This window comes from Podarcis pityusensis (assembly GCF_964106645.2).
Source record: "Podarcis pityusensis genome assembly, chromosome: 14".
NCBI lineage: Eukaryota > Metazoa > Chordata > Lepidosauria > Squamata > Lacertidae > Podarcis > Podarcis pityusensis.
In genome coordinates this window covers 29,438,416-29,459,893 of record NC_138039.1, presented here as the reverse complement: position 1 = coordinate 29,459,893, position 21,478 = coordinate 29,438,416, and the positions used below count along the sequence as shown (strand labels likewise).

The window sequence follows — 21,478 nt, the reverse complement described above, 5'->3', positions numbered from 1 at the left end:
AACAGATGCAAGGGGTACGAACATAACAGGCTTAAGATAGCTCAGTCTTTATACATGCTGATCATCTTAACGCTTCCTTCCTCCCGCACAAGCAGATGTAGCTCAGAACTGGAAGACCCTTTGGAATGTAAACAATATTGACCTGTGGTACCAAAAAGTTTGGCAATGTGCCTTTTTAGAGAAATGAACACACACAAAATGTAACCAGGGGACAAATGGTAAATTAAGAAAATATGGAAAGCATTTATTGATCATACAGGTGTACAGAATAATACCTGCCCTCCATTCCTTGATGTACTCCAGACCATGGAACATTTGAGTTACTTTCTCTTTTCATCTCAAACCCCCTGTAAAGAAAATCTAAAGGAACACTTTTAAATTATAATTACACCCACTGCATGAATAGAAATGGTCAGTTTGGTACCTTGCACCACATGTAACATTAATACCTCACCCCTTTGCAGCTACTTTGGGTCCAGTTGATGAATTTTGCTTGGCTTAGAAACCCAATTTCCAAAAAACTAATGACAATCTTGTGTAACCCTATGCATCCTCCTCAGGCACATCTGCAAACATGGTTGTAACGTTCCCATCCTTCCAATGGATCGTCACCTGCCCTGCATTTTCTCCTTTTGGAAGGAAGTTCTCTGGGGGGGAACCAGAGTTGTTATCTTCCTTCAAAGGCACAAAAGCTTGCTTCATTTCCGTCTCATCAGGCTGGCCAGCTACATACCCTTCTTGGTGCATGAGGGCAATCTTCTGGGCTCTAGCAGGATGGGAGGAGAAGAAATAAATAAAATAAATTAATCAGGCTCAGATTAATTTTGAGACAGGAAGAGACTGAAAACTATATTTCTCGAGGTTTCCTGGGGATAGAAAATGGCTCAAACCCATTTAAGTCTGTAGCAGAGACACATCCACAGCATTCGGGCTACATGGCTAGTGCTTCTGCACAGCTCCAACTTGCTGCCCCTCTGCACTATCACACCACATTGAAAAATTATGGCTTCTCCCAAAGAATCCTGAGAACCATATGAAAAAGTTCAGAGACATGCCAATTTTGAAGGCTAGCTGCAATTTTGAAGGCTAGCTCCTTTCAGGTATTGTTTTCAGGAAGTGCAAATGAGGTAAGTTTGCTTTGAAAGGTAAGCCGAACCAAATTTCTTCCTCATCTCCAGCTCCGACTCTGCAAGCCAACGAGCCCAGTTGAGGAGACATTACATAAGAACCCTCCATTCTGGCATTATCCTTACCTGTTTGCTGCAATACGTTTCCACAAGAGGACTATGCCTACAAGCAGAACTAGCACTGAAAGGCCGAGAATGCAGTAATTCCATGTAGTTGCTGCAAGAGAAAACAGGGAGCCATGATAATATGGGTCAATAGCTCCTGGGAATTGCTGTCCGGCTGTCTCTCTCACAGCCTGTCCCACCCTTTCTGCCTTTCCAACATGGGCTCCATCTGCATTATACATTTAAACCACCTTTGTACCACTTTAAACAGTCACAGCTTCCACCAAGGAATTCTGGGAACTGTGTTTTCTTAAGGGTGTTGAGAGTTGCTAGGAGCACCTGTTCCCCTCAAGAATTACCATTCCCAGAGTTCCCTGGGATTGACTGTTAATTCACTCTCTAAGCTCCACCCTGGGCTCTCAGTCTCCACGCTCTGAGTCTTAGAAAGACTGTCCACATATTGCACTGAAAACAGGTACAAGCTCTCTCTTACACATCGACGGGTGCATGTGTGGAGGAGCATACATTTGGTAACTTGTACAGCTCAACTGTTGCATGCACAGGCTGTGCACACGTCGAAGGTTACATGTGAAAAGCTCTGTAAGTGTACTGCTCAGCTATTACACAGAATGTGTAATGTGGGAACTGCCCTAGGGCCCACAACACTCATCAGTGACAATTCTGCAAACAAGCCTATCCTTCTGAGAACTCACATTCTTCTCTCCTGAAAAACCACAGCAGCTCCTGAAGCATCGCTGAAGGCATCTCTTCTGTTTCAGCCTTACCGCTGATCTCTGGGGGATCTTGAGCGTGTGGGCTAGACATGGCCAGGGCAGAGTGTCCACTCAGGTCTGTGTTCACAGCTGGGTGAGAGAACAGCACAAAATGAGTTTCCAGTCATAGCTTTAACCCTGGGCTGTAATGACTATCAAATACTGTCCCTTGGTTCTGTATTTAACCTTTAAAACAACACTGTAACTCAGCCACCTCCCAACCCAGTGTCCTCCACATTATTTGGACTGCGACTCCTTTCACCTCTGACCATTGGCCCTGCTGGCTGGGGCTGATGGGAGCTGGAATCCAAAGCCTCTGGAAGGCACCAGGTTATGGGAATGTAACCAGTACCAGCCCATCATGACATGAAGTTGTGCCCAACATTTGCTGTCTGCTAGTGCCAGGGCTTTCGTGCTGCTGGACAGATGAGTTTTAATGTCACGCAGCAGAGGACTCCAACACAGCAGCTGTGCTAATGGAAACTTGCTGCACAACAAATTGTGTTTTCTACTGTGCAACAAGGTGACCAGCAATCAGCTGGTGCAACGTCTTGTGCAACAGTGTTTCACTGGTGCAAAACAGTACAGTGATACCTCGGGGTAAGTACTTAATTCGTTCCGGAGGTCCGTTCTTAACCTGAAACTGTTCTTAACCTGAAGCAGCACTTTAGCTAATGGGGCCTCCTGCTGCTGCCGCGCCGCTGGAGCACGATTTCTGCTCTTATCCTGAAGCAAAGTTCTTAACCTGAGGTACTATTTCTGGGTTAGCGGAGTCTGTAACCTGAAGCATATGTAACCTGAAGCGTATGTAACCTGAGTACCACTGTACATCAACAGAGCAACTACAGTAAGCCCAGAACTTATGCAGATTTAATTTGTGCTCATTCAACTTTACATGTGTGGCACAAAATTTAAAAAACAGAATGGGAGTGGAGTTCCGGGGGGGGGGGGGAATGATTTGGACAATCCCACCCACCACTGAGCCAGATGTGTTTTGACTATACACAGTTTTACCTTCGGGTGCAATCTCTGGAACGTAACCCCTGCGTAAGTTGCGGGTTTATTGTTCAGTGGTACCTCGGGTTAAGTACTTAATTCGTTCCGTAGGTCCGTTCTTAACCTGAAACTGTTCTTAACCTGAAGCACCACTTTAGCTAATGGGGCCTCCTGCTGCCGCTGCGCTGCCACAGCTCGATTTCTGTTCTCATCCTGAAGCAAAGTTCTTAACCCGAGGTACTATTTCTGGGTTAGCGGAGTCTGTAACCTGAAGCGTATGTAACCTGAAGCGTATGCAACCCGAGGTACCACTGTATACCACTAAGTGACATAAATTTGGTGCTACATTGGACACACAACCCATGGCTGGGTTTTAAATCTGGTTAATGCATTGGACAGTTCATAATTCCCCAGGTTGTGAGTGCCTGCGGGTCTATGGAGCTCTCTGACAATTGTTTCATTCACTGGCCTGGACTGTTTGTTTCAGCTTGGGAGCGGCTCTTCAGATCCGGAAATGGAAGTGCCTTTCCTAGCTGTCTCACTTGACATTCTTTAATCCCAGTACAAGATACTGGACCAGGCTGGGATGCGACAGAGACAGATCATGCTAGTATTTGTACTCTATTGCATTGTACACATATAGTGAATGGTGTTAAAGAAAGAAGGAGGAAGTGGCAGTTGGCAGTTGGTTGATTATTCCGTTAGTTGATTTTTTGACTGAGAATGTTGAGTGGGGTGACTTCAAGCAGACACTGTCTGGAGGAGTTTCTGAGAACAGGCAAGGTTTGGATTAATAACTTATGCACTGCTGTGGAGGAGTTTTGAAAGCAAAATGACTAAACCCTCTCTTGGACTCAAGGGAGAAAAGCATTGCACACACACACACACACACACACACACAAATATGAGTAAAGATTTACGTACCTTCAAGTGCTGTGTAAGGCATCTATTTTATTACAAACAGATAACATATCATTTGCTCTAAGACCAGTGCCAGATTTACGTATAAGCTAAACTAGCTATAGCTTAGGTCCCCACTCTCTTGGCTCCCCCCCCCAAATCACTATTAATATACTTCTTCTTAATTGTATTTCAGTTCAAAAATTACTTTGATAAAATACATACTTTGTTATGTGCAAATGGCTTTAGATACTGTATTTTTCACCCTATAGGACGCACTTTTTCCCCTCCAAAAATGAAGGGGAAATGTGTGTGCGTCCTATGGGGCAAATGCAGGCTTTCGCTGAAGCCTGGAGAGTGAGAGGGGTCGGTGCGCACCGACCCCTCTCGCTCTCCAGGCTTCAGGAAGCTCTGCACAACCCTTGGGAGACCGGTGCGACTTCGCGCCGGGCTCCCAAGGGTTGCGCAGAGCTGCCTGCACTCCCGGGCTGCACGCAGCTCTGCACAACCCTAGGGAGCCCGGCGCAAAACCGCGCCGGGCTCCCAAAGGTTGTGCAGAGCTGCCTGCATTCCAAAGCCTGGGACGCGCTGAAGAGCGCGCCCGGGCTTTGCGCAACTCTCCGCAAGCCTGGGGAGACCGGCACGGCTCCCTAGGCTTGCGGATAGCAGGCTGTTCTGGGGGCTGGGGTCGGGGGAAGCTCGGGCTTCCCCCGCGCCAGCCCCGTGCCTGGGGGGGAAATAATTTTTTTTCTTTATTCCCCCCCCCCCAAAAAAAAAACTAGGTGCGCCCTATGGGGCGAAAAATATGGTACTTAAATAAAAAAGCGAAAGCTAGCTTATCAACAGCTTCCTTATTTTTGCTGGCAAAGGGGTGTACTCTGCTGAACTCACAAACGTGAGTAAGGAGGGATGATACTTAGGAAATATATCCTCTCCTAGTTTCTATACACACCCCTATACTTACCATACACCACAAAACAGAGGATTGCCCAGAAAGTGTTCATGATGGCGCAGGAACTCTTCCAGTCTTCTTTCAAAGGATCTTCAAATAGAACCTAGATGGGGGAGGGGAACCAAGATGCTTATATGTGTACAGATTATTGATATTCTGAAAATGGACAGCATCACAAGAGACAGGGTCCAATTGCAGCAAAGCCCATGAGATTTGAAGAGGAAAACATGTTTCCATTCCACTATACACAGGTATACGCAGTAGCCAGGGGGGAGGGGGCGGTCCACACTGGGGGCCATAGGGCACCATGGGGGTCTTTTGGGTGGCATGGAGGTTTGTAGTTTTCAACAACTTGGGTCTACCCTAGGCACTGGCGGAGGCTGCTACACTAAGGTTACCAGATGTCCCCGTTTCCCAGGGACAGTCCCCGGATTTACAGATCAGTCCCCTGACAAAATCCATCTACAGTCATACCTCATGTTACGTCCGCTTCATGTTATGTTCTTTGAGGTTACGTCCCGTGGTGACCCGGAAGTACCCGAAAGGGTTACTTCTTGGTTTTGCCGCTCACACATGCGCAGAAGCGCAAAATGACGTCACACGCATGCACAGAAGGGGTGAATCGCAACCCACACATGTGCAGACTGCGGGTTGCACACTTTTCATGTTGTGAACAGGCCTCCGGAACGGATCCCGTTTGCAACCAGAGGTACCACTGTATTTAGTAGGGAGTTGACAAGTGTCCCCGGATTCATTGAAAAAAATCTGGTAACCTTATACTACACCTCTGGGTACACAATCAAATTTTCACAAAGCACTCCAGCCACTAAGTTTTAAAATCTGCATTCCTCCGATCCACAGCAACATTTCTGACACAGGTTCATTTTAAAGATGTTCAGTATAAGAATAGCCTGCTGGATCAGGCCAATGGCCCATTCAGTTCAGCATCTTGTTCTCACAGTGGCCAACCAGATGCCTGTGGGAACCCAGCAAGCAGGACCTGAGCAGGAGAGCCCTCTCCCACTCTGTGGTTTCCAGCAACTGGTATTCAGAAGCATCACAGCCTCTCAAGCTGAGCCACAAACATAGAAAGCCTCAATTGGCTACTAACCCACTAGCTCTGAGTCATCACTATCAAGGAGTTTCTACCCAGGGCAAAGAACACACATCCTTACGGTAAGTGACCTCCTTTATCACTTTCCCTCTTGCTACATTCTCCCGAATTTAATCTCATAGCAGGTCAAAGTTCACATTTCATGGCCAAAAGAGGTTATTGCAGTTATAGAGACAGAAAAGAGTGTTATAAGCTGCGCATGGCTCTATATGTCTGTGTAGTGACAACCACAGCATACATACCACTTTAATAGTCAGGGCTTACCCCGCCCCCCACAAGAATCCTGGGAACTGTAGCTTACTCCTCACAGAGCCACGGTTCTCAGCACCCTTAAGGAACTGCAGCTACCAGTCCCAGGATTCATAGGCAGAAACAATGTACTTAAAATATATGGTGTGGGTTTTCAGAATGCCTTTCTCAATCAGGGAGACTTAAGTGCAAAAGAAGAGGAGCACACCAAAAAGTTAGATCAGGAAAGGGAGCTGTCCTCAGCCTGAGGCCACATTCCCTTCTGGCCAGTCTTTTGGGGTCCACATGCCTATGGTGGGTGGGGGCAGAAGCAAAGGTGGGTGGGGCAACAAATGTAAATTTTACATTTGAGGGGGCTAGTTTTTACATTCACTCACCACACCCCTCTCTGTCCTCCATTTAGGCAAGCAAGAGGGATTCTCCAGTACAAAGACACAGTCCAACTGGGCAAAGACACTCACGGAGGATGCAAAGCCGGGCCAAAGAGGGATGTGCCCTCCAGATGTTGCTGGACTACAACTCCCATCAACCCTAGCCAGCACAACCAGTGGTCAGGGATGATGGGAGTTGGAGTCCACCAACATCTGGAGGGCACTACCTTGTCCACCCCCCCCATCCCCATTATAAAGCTTAAGAACATTTCAAGGATCTCTGGAGAGAAACATCTCTAAGCTTAGGCAAAATGCGTTACCCACTGAGGAGTCAGAGTGATCTCTTTGACATCTGGGAATTGGGGGCCCAAACTGCAAATCTGAACTCTAGTTGTCATCATCACCAGCTGTTCATTTGTATGCCACTTTCCCCGAAAATTATTCCCCTAAGTGGCTCACAGCATATGAAATGAATAACAATTCAAAAGTATATTAAGCAATTAGAAATAACCATAACATACAGAAATAATAGTGTTCTCCTCTTAGAAACCAACCTTCTTCCCCTCCCTAACACACCTTCTTGGTTTCATCCCATTCCCCTTTGCAAACATTTAAGAATGATCTTACCAGAAAGTATGCCCTTTGTGCTCAGGAATCAATGGGAAGATAGTGTTATGTTGAATCAGCTTTCTGAAGATGCTGCCCCTCTAGGCTGTTCAGTGCCTGGGGTCGGTTGTGAGAATCTCAGCACTGACTCTTTGGTTGCAAAGGCTGTTGTTACTCACACACACACATTCATTCTCCTGTGCTATAGCCAAGGACGGCTGGAGCTAAGCACAGAAGAGAGGAATTTGTAAAGTCCATGAGCTGTCCACACCCACAGCTCCAAACCAAAGGTGAATAAACTCATCCCCAAGCCAAAAGCTGGGGCTTCATCATTTATTGACTTAAAAGAGTCCACAGTGGATTTTTTTTTCCTCTGGGAAAAAGAAATTATTTTTCTGCCATCGTGAAATGAAACCATGGCACAAATTTGGAGGGAAGCAGACTGGTGCATTATCTTTCTCTCACTGTGGATAATAGTGGAACTTATCTATACAGCACAAAGTCCTTCAGCTAGCAGTAATGAACAATGCATACCTTTTAGTCAATGGACTAAATCAGGGGTCAGCAAACTTTTTCAGCAGAGGGCCAGTCCACTGTCCCTCAGACCTGGGGGGGGGGGCAGACTATATTTTGGAAAAAAATAATGAACAAATTCCTATGTCCTACAAATAACCCAGAGATGCACTTTAAATAAAAGGGCACATTCTACTCATGTAAAAACACACTGATTCCCGGACCGTCCGCAGGCCAGATTTAGAAGGCGATTGGGCCGGATCCGGCCCCAGGCCTTAGTTTGCCTACCCGTGGACTAAATGGACACTGGAGTCAATGGACGCCGGCCTGGCCAGGACAGCTTTCCTTTTGTATATTCTGGGCTTGATGAGGCATGTGACCCTCACCTGTCCTGAGCCTATTCCAGCTGAGGAATCACCCACCTCCTTCCTGTGCTAGCAAGCCCCACCTGGGCTGTGGGTCCTTGCCTGCCTTCCCTTAGAACTGACAGATGTAAGTTCTGGAATCCTGAGGTAGTAAGTCCCATTTTGCCACTTGAGGCAAAACAGGAAATTCTTCCCTGCTCTGCTGCACCACCACCAGTGAGACACTAACCACCATGGCACCAAACTGCCGGTGGCACTGCAGCTGTACCACCAAGCTGTGCCACCTCTGCCACTTGTGGAGAAGCGGTCCTGGCATTGGCACAGATTCCCTGAAGGAGCTTGCAAGATCTCACCCAAATCTCATGAGATCCTGTGCTCTCCTTTTGCTCTTGCAAGACTTTGATGAGATCTTGCAAGATCTTGCAAGAAATCAGTAGGAAATCAGCACCTATACTGGGGCTGCTTCTCTAGCAGAGGTGGGCTGGCTTTGCACACTGGTATCTGTTTACCTGTAAGCACACACCTTTACTTTTTTTTTTAATACAGCTTTCTCAATCTACCAGATTTGCACAAAACAGCAGCCGTGTGGGTGGGTGTTGCTCCAAGCCAGGAAAGCTGAGATACTTGGGTATTCGTTTGCATGTGCACATACACCTTTTCTGATCTACCATGCTTGCACAAAAGAGCAGTCCCAAAATAAAAATAAGTGATGCCTCACTCTAAACTAGGTAAGGATTTGGAGTTGTTCACATGAAAAGCTGCTTGTCGCTTCATTTCTTCCCCCTTTCCTCCCCATCCCCTGTACCCATGGATGTAGCCAGGGGGAGGGGACAGGGGGGCAACTTTGATTTCCTAAAGAAAGCTCCTTTCACCCCCTAACAAAAATCCTGGCTACACCCATGCCTTGGACATTGAGCTTTTAAGCACGGCGAAAGGTAAGTGTGGGTAAACCCTTATTGTTGGCAGAGGAAAGACAAGGCTAGTTGGACCGCTGGTATCCCAATGCTGAGTGGGGGCTTACTGGAGTTGAAGTTCAAACTACCTGAATGCTTTGAATTCTAAAAGGATACAAAGTTCTAAAAGGATACAAAGTTCAGAAGAGCTGCTGTAATGGAACCATTAGAATTCAGAGGTTTTAAACCAGATGTAGTAAATGTAGTATTCTCCAGATATGGACTACAACTCCCATCAGCCGCAGCTAGAATTGGCAATGTTAAAGAAATATGGGAGTTATAGCCCAACACATATGGAGGGCACTGAGTTGACTACCTATTTCAATTGTTGCCCTGTTTCACACTCTAAACCACTTCGATAACTTTTTGTGGGAAAGTGTTATACTGTTCTAAATCAGGGGTGGGAAACCTCAGGTCTGGGCCTCTGTCTGGTCCCTGGGACCCTCACTCAGCCCACACACCCTCTTCCTACACCCTTCACTGGCCTTGCTTGGCACACTCCCTAGTGCCTTTTCTAAATACCAGCCTAGGCAAAGTTTACTGCAAGCAAAGGCCTGCCGTATTCTTGCCTGAAAGATTACTCACCAGGAACATAGTTGCAAAGGTGAGTTTCGCCCTTGATATATCTAGAAAGAAACTGCAATCTGGGATGTAGTATATTTCAGGTTGTTTATCAGTTCTTGTAGATATTACCTTGTGTCTTCAGTGTCTTTGACCTCAGATCCCTGCCTGGTTAGAGAATAACTAGTGCTGCCTGCAAGCCAAAATGGATGGCCAGCCCAAACCATTAAGACAGGATGATATGTGTGTAGCCAGGATTTATGGGGGGGGGGGGGACAGACATTATTTTGGGCGGGGGGCACAATTGATCAGTTAGTTAAGTATTTTTATTTATTTACTTTATTTGTAAAGTATGCCCATGCAGGGTGAGGCCTTAGGTGATAGAAGCCCCTGAAGTGGGACCCCTGCAGTTGCCCCGCTTGCCCTGCAGTGTCTGACGGTGGTGGTGAAGTTGTCCCTAAAGATGGATTTCCTTAATCTTTTTTTGTTAAGATTAAAAAAACCCAAACCCCTTTTGAACACTTCAGTGTAAAACAAAAGCATTCTCTCAGAAATAATTCTTTAAAACTATAGGTTTGAACTGACAATGTTATATAGCAACATGTTATAATTGTGGCTGCTGTATTTATTTATTTATTTATTTATTTTTGAAGCATTGTATTTATTTTGTTTTCAAAAGTTTACATAACCATCAACAATACGTTTAATTAATCCGTTGACTTCCCATCCCTCCCTCCATGATGTTCTATGTTTATCCTTTAATGCTGCATATTTTAACTTATTAACACTCCTAAATCGTTAGCTTGAATGTCTTTCTGACATTAGAAAGATATGTATTAAATTTGCATACCACCCTTCATCCGAGGATGACTAAGCGGTTCACATTGTAAAAGCATAAAAATATGTAACATGGTAACAAACAAAAGAATAACACCCACAAAGAAAGAGAGAGAGAGTTTAAATGGCCATAGACACTTATTCCGCAAACTGCTTTTGAGCACAATGGTGTTGGTGGGAAAATGTGGTATTCATATTCCTATTTCAATAGTAAGGGAAGGCAGGGATGCAGCAGGTGACACCTGCCTACCACCACTGGCATCTCCACGCCGGGGTGGGGAGGACACACCTGTTCCTGCTGTGTGTTGTTTTTTTTTAAAAAAATTTGCTTTTCTATTTCTCCAAGAACACACACTTTGTTACAGCCATGCATAAAATGGTAAGAGAAATGATTGCAAAAAATATCAAACATGAACAGGTAATAATAAAATAAATAAAATCTTTATTGCGGTCCAAAGACCCATCAGACTATTTCAGAACAAAATACAGTTAAGACAGCCGACCACAAAAGAGAGAGAAACTGAGGCGGTCATTTTGTTTTGTCTCAAGCAAGCTGATCCTTGTTACTTTTAACTTCTGAGAGAAACTTTGCCACGGCCAGTGTAATATCATTAGATCTGTCATCCAAGAGATATTTAATATGGGAGGCTTCAGATTTTCCCGGCCGATTTGCCAGTAGGGGTTTGATCAGTTGATCCCTTGCTTGCTCTACAGCCCACAATGCAGTAAGATCTGCTTCATGCAACTGACGAATAATAATATCTAAATTCCTTCAAGCTATTTAGATCCTATGTGTCTTTTACTTTTATTTCCCTTCTACTCTTTCTATAGTTTCGACATATTGTTGCGACATAGGGGCTGCTGAGTGTAGTTTTTTCAACCTGTTATGATTATTTTCTTGTTTAGGTTTTCCCCTATAGTTTCTGCCTGAACTCCTGCTTGCAACGCAGCTCTACCTCTTCCCCCCTTTTCTTCCTAATGTCTCAACAAATGAAATTGATTTGTAAAAATGTTACATGGGGGAAAAAACATGAGAGAGAGATATTGCACACTTTTGTAAATCAACAAAATCTTTAATAGAAAGAAAGAAAGAAAGAAAGAAAGAAAGAAAGAAAGAAAGAATGCAAGAACAGGGAGAACAAGGCAACCCTCCTCCTGCGAGTAGCATGGACTGTGACAACAAGTGGACGGGCTCGAGGTAGGCCCCGAACAGTTGCCATGGATACGGCTTGCCCCTGGTTGCTGCGGTTACTTGATTAACACCGCCCAGCAATCCCACAAGCCACCGCGACGAGCCAAGCTTGGACCCGAGCAGTTGTTGCCCCGCCCACAGATGCGCAAGTGGAGTGTCGCGCGGGGTTATACGTCATTCGGGCCGCGACGCTGGAGCGCGTAGGCGGGGTGGGCGGCGGTGGCGGCTTGTGGGGGCTGCCGGCGGAGGGTCCATGAGGGGCCGGATTTTGCGGGCGTGGCGGGGCCGGTGGAGCCTGGGGCGGGGCTACGCTTCGGGAGCCGCGGAGGCTCCGAGGCGGGAAAAGCCGCCCTGGCGGGTCCTGTTTTTTGGGACTGACGGCTTCGCGGCGGAGACCCTCCTAGCGCTCCAGGCTGCCCGGTGGGTCTCTAGGGCGGAGGAGGGAAGGGGGAAAAGGCCTTCGGGAGCCGGGTCAAAGGTTTTGGTTTGTGGGACAGGGAGAGGGTGAAAGGGCATCGAGTGAAAGGGAGAAGAGAAGCTCCAAGAACAGGAGCTGCCCATTTCTAGCTCACTGTGGCTATTAACCCAGTAGTGGCTGCTCTGACTGACAGTAGCAGCAGCAGCAGCAGCAGCTGTATTTTGAGAATGGTATTCCTCATCAACTAGTTACCTCGCTGTTATTACCGGTATCATTATCATTATTTTTCGTTAACTGCCCTTCAGCACAATTTCCCACCGTGGGTTGCAGCATTTTAAAGATACATACAATATTAAGACCAATTTAAAACGGATGCAATCAAAAGAATAGGGAGTGTCCATATAGGCCTTCCAAGCATTCCATCCTCAAAGAACCCTAAGTGCCACCTTGGAAACAGCATCATTTCATTTTATCAAAGCAAGCCGATTAAGGCGACAGACAAAATGTTTTGCAGCATAAATTATAAAATACTGTTCTGTTGGTTAATCACAGTACTGTGTGGGTATGTATATATAAAAGGTAAAGGGGACCCCTGACCATTAGGTCCAGTCGTGGCCGACTCTGGGGTTGCAGCGCTCATCTCGCTTTATTGGCCGAGGGAGCTTCTGGGTCATGTGGCCAGCATGACTAAGCCGCTTCTGGTGAACCAGAGCAGCACATGGAAACGCCGTTTACCTTCCCACCGGAGCGGTACTATTTATCTACTTGCACTTTGACGTGCTTTCGAACAGCTAGGTTGGCAGGAGCAGGGACCAAGCAACAGGAGCTCACCCTGTCGTGGGGATTCGAACCGCCAACCTTCTGATCAGCAAGTCCTAGGCTTTGTGGTTTAACCCACAGTGCCACCCGCGTATATCAGGTGTCAAAAAGCCAGTGTAAATAGGAGTGACTTGAGGATGGAGATGGAGGGGGGTTCCCTCAGTGCCCCAAGGTGTTTGTATTGTGCAGAAGGCATTGGAGAGATAAGAATGATAGAGAGCACATGTGGGAAAAGAGGGACTAGCTCAATTGGCAGAGTGAATGCTTTGTATGGGGAAGGGCCAAGGTTCAGTTGTTGGCAATTCCTGTTAAGTAGATTTGGCAGATGGTGATGAGAAAGACCATAGACCTTGGAGAGCTGCAGGCAGTCAAAGGAGACAATACTGGGCTAGATAGACAAAGCACCTGACCTGGTATAAAGGAGCGTCTTGTGGGAGGGCATTTACTGGGGTGGTAGCAGCTTGGCACTGTTCTCAAACAGTGTCCTCCATAATTCTCTTTTATGTCCTGTGGCAGAGAGGCCAAGTCAGGTCATCTTGTGGACTGTCTGGAGGTGGTAACTCTTCATTCCCAGCTGCCCAAGGGTCTCCCTGTCAAGAGCTGTGCAGAGCAACTTAAGCTCCCCATCCACCTCTGGCCAGATGTAGGTCTGTGTGATCACTTTGATGTCGGTGTGGTGGCATCATTTGGACGCCTTCTCAGTGAGGACCTCATCCTGAAGTTTCCATAGTAAGGCTGTGAACACAAAATGTGTTGAGTAGTTTGTTTGTATTGCAATCTGGGATGTGTGTTAAAGGAAAGTGGTTGGAGCAGGATAATATGGGAAAGGCTGTAATTCTTAATCAGACTAGTATTTTCATGTAACTTTGTGCAGGATTTTAGTGCCTGAAGACATTAATAACAAATGCCCTCTCAAATGCATTATTGTCTAAGGGGGTACAATAAGGGTTGCTTTACAGGCACTGTCAGTCTAAAATTGAATTGATTTAGTACTCTAACTTCCAATGCAAAATATGTAGGGCTTTCACCATAAATTGATGCAGAGTGTACAATTCTTTGTACATGCAATGGGGAACCTATTGGAATAACTGTGTTGATTTCCTATTCCCTTTACTGTGCAGTGTCAGCAGCATTTGGCTAGTGAATCTTGGTTAGAGAGTAGACTTTTACCTGTTGCAAGCACACAGGTATGCTTGTATGTAAGAAAATAATAAAGTTGTTTATTGTAGGAACTGCATAACTTTGATAGAAAAGGTTTCTCATTCTAGTTCAACTAACTAGTCTAAAGAAGAAAAATGTAGCCATGCTTACTCCTTTGTTCTCTCAGAGGCTAGTTAAAGATGACCTCTCATCTTGAGGAGGAGGAATTTGTAAACAGAATGCAATCTAAGACGTCTATTAATAATAATAATATTTACTAGATTTATATACCACCCTTCATCAAAGATCTCAGGGCAGTTCACAAGACAAGTTCTAAACAACAAGGAGAGAGAGACAAGTAAGCTGATAGGTCGTGAGTGTGTGGATGTTCCTTACTCTGTCAATCTATCAAAAGTGTTTACATCTCAACCTGCTAATTTCAATTAGCCAGTTTTGATGTTACTTAAAGGCATGTTGTCATGTACTCCCTCATTTACTTTTTCTTACCCTTCACTTTTCTTGATCACGTTTTCCACTGTTTATCAGTGGGACAGTTTACTGGTTATAGCAAAATACAAAAATAGGAGAATACCTTTTTACTGCATGCATAGTTATGTAATACTAAGTTTTCACATTATATTTTCATATCTTTGGGCAGTTACAGTGAATGCTAAGTTGCATTTTTTAAAGTGAGTTCTCAAAATGGTTACTATTCGCTTATATATGTTACAGAATTACTGGTCCTATTCTAACTTCCAAATGTTCTGATTCAGTGGTGTGCTGAATGTCCATCCCAGCTGTCTTCCAAGGTGGCGAGGCCCAGCACCGATAATCCACACAGTGCTCCATGGAGATACAGTTACTGGGGTGACAATTATGCAGATCAGGCCAAAGAGGTACAATAGCTATTTAATTCAACAGAACGTTGGTGCAAACATGTCCTTTTTAGGAACTCATAATTTCATGGGTGCCAAATAGAGATGGGGGAAGAATCTGTTTGGTCAGCATCTCTAAGCAGGCTGACGTGATCAAGTGCTCCCAACTTTGCTTGTGGACCCAAACACAGTTCCCAGTCACTTCTCCAGATTTCGCAATGCATTTTCAGTGCACTAAAAATGCACCCAAGAATGTATTTTCTATGCAAAAGATGTGTATACAATGTGCAGTTAACTGGTAAATGAATTTTATGTAAGAAGTGTGTAGAAAATGCATAAAATGGGATGGAATTAGTTGTTCAGTCCATCCTTAGTGCTGGGTAATCTTCTCAGTGTCTTAAATTGCTTTGTGTTACTATTAAGGCAGTGGTTCCCAAATCTTCATCCCCCACAGATCACTTGAAAATTGCTGAGGGTGTTGGCAAAACACTTAAATGGGGAAGCTTAGAGGGAAGGACTTTAGTTAAGTGGTAGAGCATCTGCTTTGCATGCAGAAGGTCCCAGGTTTGAGCTCTGACCTCCTCAGGTTTGGTTGAGAGAGACTCCTGCCTGAAATTCTGGAGAGCCTCTGATGATCAGTGCAGACTAGTGTTTCTCAAACTTGGGTCTCCAGCTGCTGTTGGACTACAACTCCCATAATCCCATAATCACTGGTCCTGTTAGCTATGAGCAGGAGTTGTAGTCCAACAATAGATGGAGGCTCAAGTTTGAGAAACACTGCTATAGACAGCATTCAGCTAGGTGGACCAGTGACAGCTTCCTGTGTTCCTTAAAGTTGTGTGTTGTGTTCCTAGGTTTGATGTAGGTCCAATTATCAAGCAGGAAACATTCACAGTGCCACCCTGTTGTTCAGCAAAAGAGTTGGAATCCATGTTATCCAAACTTGGGGCAAGTATGGTAAGTTAACACTGCTCCCCCCTCCCCAAGTTGCATCTCTAAAACAGTTGAAAACTTACGAGATGCTTAGAAATTCCAAGTTATGGGAACCAGGTCAGTTGAAGCATCCAGTTTCTAAGAGACAACAAGTTGAACATTGAGAAACTCACTTTCCTAAGTTCAGAATATAAATACAGTGGAACCTCGGGTTAAATACTTAATTCGTTCCGGAGGTCCGTTCTTAACCTGAAACTGTTCTTAACCTGAAGCACCACTTTAGCTAATGGGGCCTCCTGCTGCCGCTGCGCCGCCGGAGCCCAATTTCTGTTCTCATCCTGAAGCAAAGTTCTTAACCTGAAGCACTATTTCTGGGTTAGCGGAGTGTGTAACCCGAAGCGTATGTAACCTGAGGTAGCACTGTAACACTATTATTGTAGTCAAAACATTGTTTTCATGCTGTGTGATGTATGTTTCGGGTTTTTTTCTTCCTTTCAGCTCATTTCTGTTCTGAAAAACCTACCTGACAGTTTAAGGAACAAGACAGAGCAACCAAAGGAAGGAGCAACTTTTGGTATGTACCCGATGTTTCATGTTTGTTCTTGTGAGCACATTGCAATCAAGCCTACAGTTTTTCACAGTTCAGGAATGGCAGCTGGTCTTTCTGATAGCCCAGAAAAAATGGATCATGACCTCCCCCGCAGGCCACTTTGACATCAGTTGACAACCTTAAAGAGGCACACAGTCAGTGCTGATCAGCTGACTGGCACTGACAACACACCTTCAAAGGGGGCAGCTGTCAGCAAGAGCAATTTGGTGTGCAGCTGCATGTTTACCTGCCACACATGTCAGATGTGGGGCAAGTGAGCATGGTGTAGGTAAAATGGCCTGGCCACAGTAGGATCCCTGCCAGGTCTCATTAGACCCACAGGCCAGAATTTTTCCCATTGCCATTCCACCTTGGCACAACAGCATTGAGAGAGGGAGGGTGCTGAGAGACCAGTCTGTGGTAAAAGCCCCTCAGTTTGCAAGGAAAGAAGCAGGGGGAACCACAATGCATTGCAGTGAAAGAATACTGGTGGTGCAATCATTTGAACTGTAGGGTTAAGAATGTAAGACAAGCCAGTTGGATCAGGCCACTGTTCTCTCTTGAGCACAAGAGCCTTCTTCCCTTTTGCAGTTTCCAGCAACTGGCATTCAGAAGTTTCCTGGCTCCAACTGTGGAGGGAGAGCATAGCCATTGCTGCTAGAAGTTGTTGGTAGCCTTTTAGCTCTAGGAACATGACTCAGAGTTCACTCATTAACTTTCATTTTGTTATCTTCAAGCTCCTAAAGCCAGCATTGCAATGAGCTGCATCCAGTGGGAAGAACAAACTTCTGAGCAGATAATGAGGATGCATCGTGCCTTGGGAGCAATGGTAATGCAGTGTTGCAAAGAAGTTCACTAAAATCCTAGGCTACAAAAGAATTTCAATAGCCTATCAATTATATATAATTAAATGCTGATTTGGGAGAGAATTTCTCCCACCCCTTAGTATTCAGCTTTGGAGGAAATGGGTTAACCCCACCACTTACCAGCTGTTCTGGGATTGCAAAATTAAAATTAAAAAAAGCCAAGGGGGGGAGGGATGCTAGTCGATTTTTTACTTCCCTGTAGCTTCAAATGAGCAACTCGTTCACCCACAGTTACATACTAGCTTTTTGTTGCTCAGATTCCTTTGATGTCCTGCTTACCAAAGATTTAAACTGCATGCCTTATTTCCAACAAAGCTACAGGGCTGGCTGGTAAAGGCTGACCTTGATTTTTAAAAGTTGTTTTAAATCTAAAATGCACTCAAATTTCATACACCTTGGGGAAACTAGTTTGCATCTGACCTAGTCTTCTTGTATTTGAAATGCTTCTGCTAATACACATCAGAAAAAAGCAGAAACTAGCCCTAAATTTGTGTTTGTATTGCTGACTGAACATGAAAACAGTTTGACAACTCTGGATTCATTTAGCTGAAATGAGTGTGAACATCTGTGGCTAAGGGTGCCACCAGGGGGCGCATTGGAAGATGGCCGACAATAACATCTCTCCGACCCACATGAGGTAATTAAGAGGCTGCTATGGGAAGTATGCAGCCTTCCTTGCCCCCCCAAGGGGATGGGGGGACTGCCTTGCCAGCGGTGTCCATAATTCACCCCCGGATTCGAAAGAAGGGGATGTGGACACTTAGCATGAAGCCCTCGAGTGAGGTCGGCTCTTCCTGACGCTGTCTCCAATTAGCGCACTGGTTCGCATTAGCTCGAAATATTTAATTGGAAATATATAATTGGAAAGAAGCTAATGCACATACATCAAGTGAAGATCGGGAGTAAAGACTGCTGATTAATGGGATCTCTGTGAGCGGAGCGATGGGCGTGAAAATAAATCAAGTGAAGAATCAACATCAAGAGATTGGTATGTTGGAGTGAAATGGAAAGGGAGGGGAGGAAAAAACTTTTCTTTTTTTGCCTTATGTGAGTACCATTAACCCTCCCCTCCAGACAGAGAGAAGAATCGTTGCTATTATTAATCATAAGCAGGAGACTAAGAACTGTGTGGGAGTGAATTATTGATTGAGGAGAGGACTGGTGGAAATACCGGGGAATGAAAGGAAAGTTTTATGACGCAGTTAAAAATGGAGTTTCGTGAAGACAGGCTTGCCTAAGGAAGACGAGAGGGAGGAGGACCAGGGTCATTGGAATGTGAATGTATGGTTATCGGAACGTTACCTTGACCTGGCAGGGCCCTCTGAGATATAGATTCGCAAGCCTGTGAATCAACGGACAGACTGTGGGAATGTTTTTAACGGAGGTGTGGAAATGGCGTCTGTCCTTTATGTGATATGATTTTTGGAGAGTGTAAAACCCACACAGGAGATGTTTGTCTTTCACCCGCTTGTGAAGATTATCAGAGATCACAAAGAAAGGAATATATGATAACAACAAGAAGATGAAGAAAATAACAGAAAGACTATCTGGACAGAACTGGATAGAACTGTTTGATCAAGGCAGCAGCAAGAGCGATGTTTTGACCCCTTTTGGAACTTGAAGTATGGGTACCCCCAACAAAAAAATTTAAAATCCGGCTGTATAATTTGGATTTAATGTGATTTGGAATTAATGTGATTTGATTGGCCTGATAATAAAAATTATATTTATGAACATCTGTGGCTAAGATACCTTACTGTACCTTTTACAGATGCCCCTGCAAACACTCTGGATGGGTACTACTGTAAAACTCTTGGATTTTGTGGAAGTGGAGACATTACACGATCATAATGGTATGTACATACATCTCAGCAATTTTGGTTGTTAGCTATGGCACAAAAAGTAGTTAAACATAACACTGGAGGCACTTCTGTGAAAGTGAAGTTATATATCATTGCTTGTCTTTGCTGCAAGTGTTTCAAATTGCTGTGTGGCCTTTTAGCTTGGTGTCATCTTACCTTCTGGCCATAAATGAAGACCCTGCCTTTGATCTCTAAAAACTTTTATGACCAACAGACACCAGCCTGCAGAGGCAGGGTTCAGTAGAGACAGTGATTTCTTACCATGACAACTAAGATCAGCCAAGAGAACCCTGTTTGGGTTTGCCTCCATAACAAATATGGATGACCTGGGGGGTGTAAATCCTTTTGAGTGGCTTCCTGCAAGTTATGCAACCTTCCCTTGGATGTTTACTAAAACCTGAGCTTAAGCAACACTTGGAAGCATCGCAATATATTTTCATTTGGGCTGGTTCTATGTGGCTGATGATACATCGGGCATGCACAACTCCACAACAGCCTGTTGTGGGAAAACTAAGTCTAGAACATGTGTTTTGTGTTCAGATAGGTTAGCAGCTGAAAACGGAACCGTCCCAGGATCAGTGTTCTATCATAAGCAGTTGCAGACACTGGTGATTCGTTGCAAGGTATGTTTGTATGTATGTGGTGTTTCACTTTTCTTTCCTCAGATGGCTATAACTAGACTGTTCACAGGCAGCTGCAGTAAGGGGAACACTTTGCAAATCAAATTTATGTTGAAGTTGCTTGCTTTTACCACTCAATGGCTTGGAGAATCAAACTATGCATAGTTCGCAAGCATTTCCTAAATCCATCCCTCCTTCCCATTGCATTACAGTAACTTGGGTTTTTAAACATGATTGAGAACTGACAGGATACTGAATTTCATGGATTGTATCCAGTGTTTGTCCTTCTCAGAGTAAACATCTTGTAGTTAATGTGCATAACTTTACTTTGTTCCACTGATTTCAATGTGTCTTTTCTTGAGTGTGTAAGTCAGTGGGATACAACCCCATGTTTTTGCTGTGTGACTTCATGACTTGCGGGATGTGCTGAGACCTCTCCAAGACTCAGCTTCACCTTGTTCTTTCCTTCCCCAGGAAGGCTGGGTTGGAGTTAAAGCTGTGGTGCTTAAGAAGAAGCTGACAGCTGCTGACTTCTACAATGGCTACTTACATCCTTGGTTCCAGCAGAATTCCAAAATGACTCCCGGGACGTGCAGGTTCCAAACACTCAAGCTAGCCCCAGTGAAAAGGAGTCGGCAAGGAACACTGTTGCATGTTCGCAACACATAGCAATGAAGGCCTGGTACGCTGTCTGAATCAACCAGGTGTTTGTTTATGCTGGCAGGGTTGGAGACATCTCCACGCCATATCATCTCTGCATCAGAAATTGAGTCTTGGTGTCTCCCTGCGTAGCCATCAATTGAAACAGGGATGGAAGGAACAGGAAGATGTCAAGAGGCGGTGGAGTTTGACTATTGCTCCTCTATGGGTCTCCCAAACGGTTTTCATTCTGGCTACCCTGAACAGTGTGTTCATCCCCAGTATCTGTAGCCTTGAAATAATCTTTTCAGCTCTGCGAGAGGGATTTATATGGGCATCCTTTCTCTGGCTTTCTAGGTTAACAGTACATTAATCCTTGTACTCAAAAGTGCAGGTTTGTAAAGTTACCTTAGATAACAATGCTACACTTACTGCAATATTGAATGATAAATTATTTTTTATATAAGTTTATCTGAATGATGTGGTCTTCTGTGACTCTTACAGTGTCTGTGACCTACACTCTGATTAGCATAAGAACGTCTGTGTAAAAACAAGTTCCCTGCATTTTTCACATGCTAGGATAATATTGTTTTGTTTTTCTTCAAACACTGGCTTCCTCACCAATAGCAGGGAACAAGCTTTGTATTGACAAGGGTGGTATTTGAGAGTATATCCATTTACTTTTCTCTGTAAGAGTGAGGAGTAAAGTGTTGCTTTGGGGACAGTTGCTCCTCAGCGTCTTGGGCTAAGAGAAATCTTTCTCTTACCTGCAACCCTCAAAACCTGTTGCAAAAGGCGGGGGACTGTTGGCAGCACATGTGGGGGCATCTTGAAGGGGTGGGCGGATGCAGAGCTAGAGGGAGCCCAACTGCATGAGTGGAAGTTGACTCAGTTTTGGACACATTCTATGCACTGTGCAGTGCTATAACCCCTTGCAGTACATAAGTTCTCTCTCCACACACAGTCCACTTGTCATGATGGTGGGTTTTTTTACTGTTGTTTCTAACGTTCTTGGCGGTGCTGTAGCACCAGTAAGCCAACAGGTGGCACTCTGTGCTTCTTAGCCTAACATACATGGTCAGCCAACATTACTCCTTCAGTTG

General features: G+C 44.9%; 2 protein-coding genes and 1 long non-coding RNA gene across 3 annotated transcripts; 2 read left to right on the top strand and 1 right to left on the bottom strand.

Annotated features, from left to right (window-relative positions):
- Positions 1-219: 219 nt before the first annotated feature.
- On the bottom strand, positions 220-7,436 carry SLC51B (SLC51 subunit beta). Its single transcript, XM_080981540.1, has 5 exons — positions 7,215-7,436; positions 4,866-4,956; positions 1,946-2,095; positions 1,254-1,344; positions 220-766 (listed from the first exon to the last, which is right to left on the bottom strand). Exons 2-5 carry the CDS (start codon positions 4,903-4,905, stop codon positions 544-546), a joined length of 504 nt encoding a protein of 167 aa, XP_080837666.1. The 5' UTR covers positions 4,906-4,956; positions 7,215-7,436; the 3' UTR covers positions 220-543.
- A 4,413-nt stretch (positions 7,437-11,849) lies between these two features.
- On the top strand, positions 11,850-20,844 carry MTFMT (mitochondrial methionyl-tRNA formyltransferase). The gene is made up of 9 exons (XM_080982207.1): positions 11,850-12,034; positions 13,368-13,580; positions 14,765-14,887; positions 15,721-15,823; positions 16,298-16,373; positions 17,126-17,217; positions 19,026-19,107; positions 19,657-19,739; positions 20,211-20,844. Exons 1-9 carry the CDS (start codon positions 11,868-11,870, stop codon positions 20,403-20,405), a joined length of 1,134 nt encoding a protein of 377 aa, XP_080838333.1. The 5' UTR covers positions 11,850-11,867; the 3' UTR covers positions 20,406-20,844.
- LOC308463685 lies at positions 17,227-18,990 on the top strand. Its single transcript, XR_013979687.1, has 2 exons — positions 17,227-18,242; positions 18,329-18,990. It is a non-coding gene; the product is annotated as an uncharacterized lncRNA (long non-coding RNA).
- Positions 20,845-21,478: the final 634 nt, after the last annotated feature.

What these genes read in the sequence shown, in the direction of transcription:
- SLC51B (XM_080981540.1), bottom strand. Translation starts at nt 4,905, where the DNA reads ATGAACACTTTCTGGGCAATCCTCTGTTTTGTGGTGTATG. An exon ending in CCTCTGTTTTGTGGTGTATG is followed by an intron (nt 2,096 to 4,865) that starts GTAAGTATAGGG and finishes TCTCTCACCCAG; the next exon opens with CTGTGAACACAGACCTGAGT. An exon ending in GTTTTTCAGGAGAGAAGAAT is followed by an intron (nt 1,345 to 1,945) that starts GTGAGTTCTCAG and finishes TTTCTCTTGCAG; the next exon opens with CAACTACATGGAATTACTGC.
- MTFMT (XM_080982207.1), top strand. Translation starts at nt 11,868, where the DNA reads ATGAGGGGCCGGATTTTGCGGGCGTGGCGGGGCCGGTGGAGCCTGGGG. An exon ending in AAAGGAAGGAGCAACTTTTG is followed by an intron (nt 16,374 to 17,125) that starts GTATGTACCCGA and finishes GTTATCTTCAAG; the next exon opens with CTCCTAAAGCCAGCATTGCA. An exon ending in ATCGTGCCTTGGGAGCAATG is followed by an intron (nt 17,218 to 19,025) that starts GTAATGCAGTGT and finishes TACCTTTTACAG; the next exon opens with ATGCCCCTGCAAACACTCTG.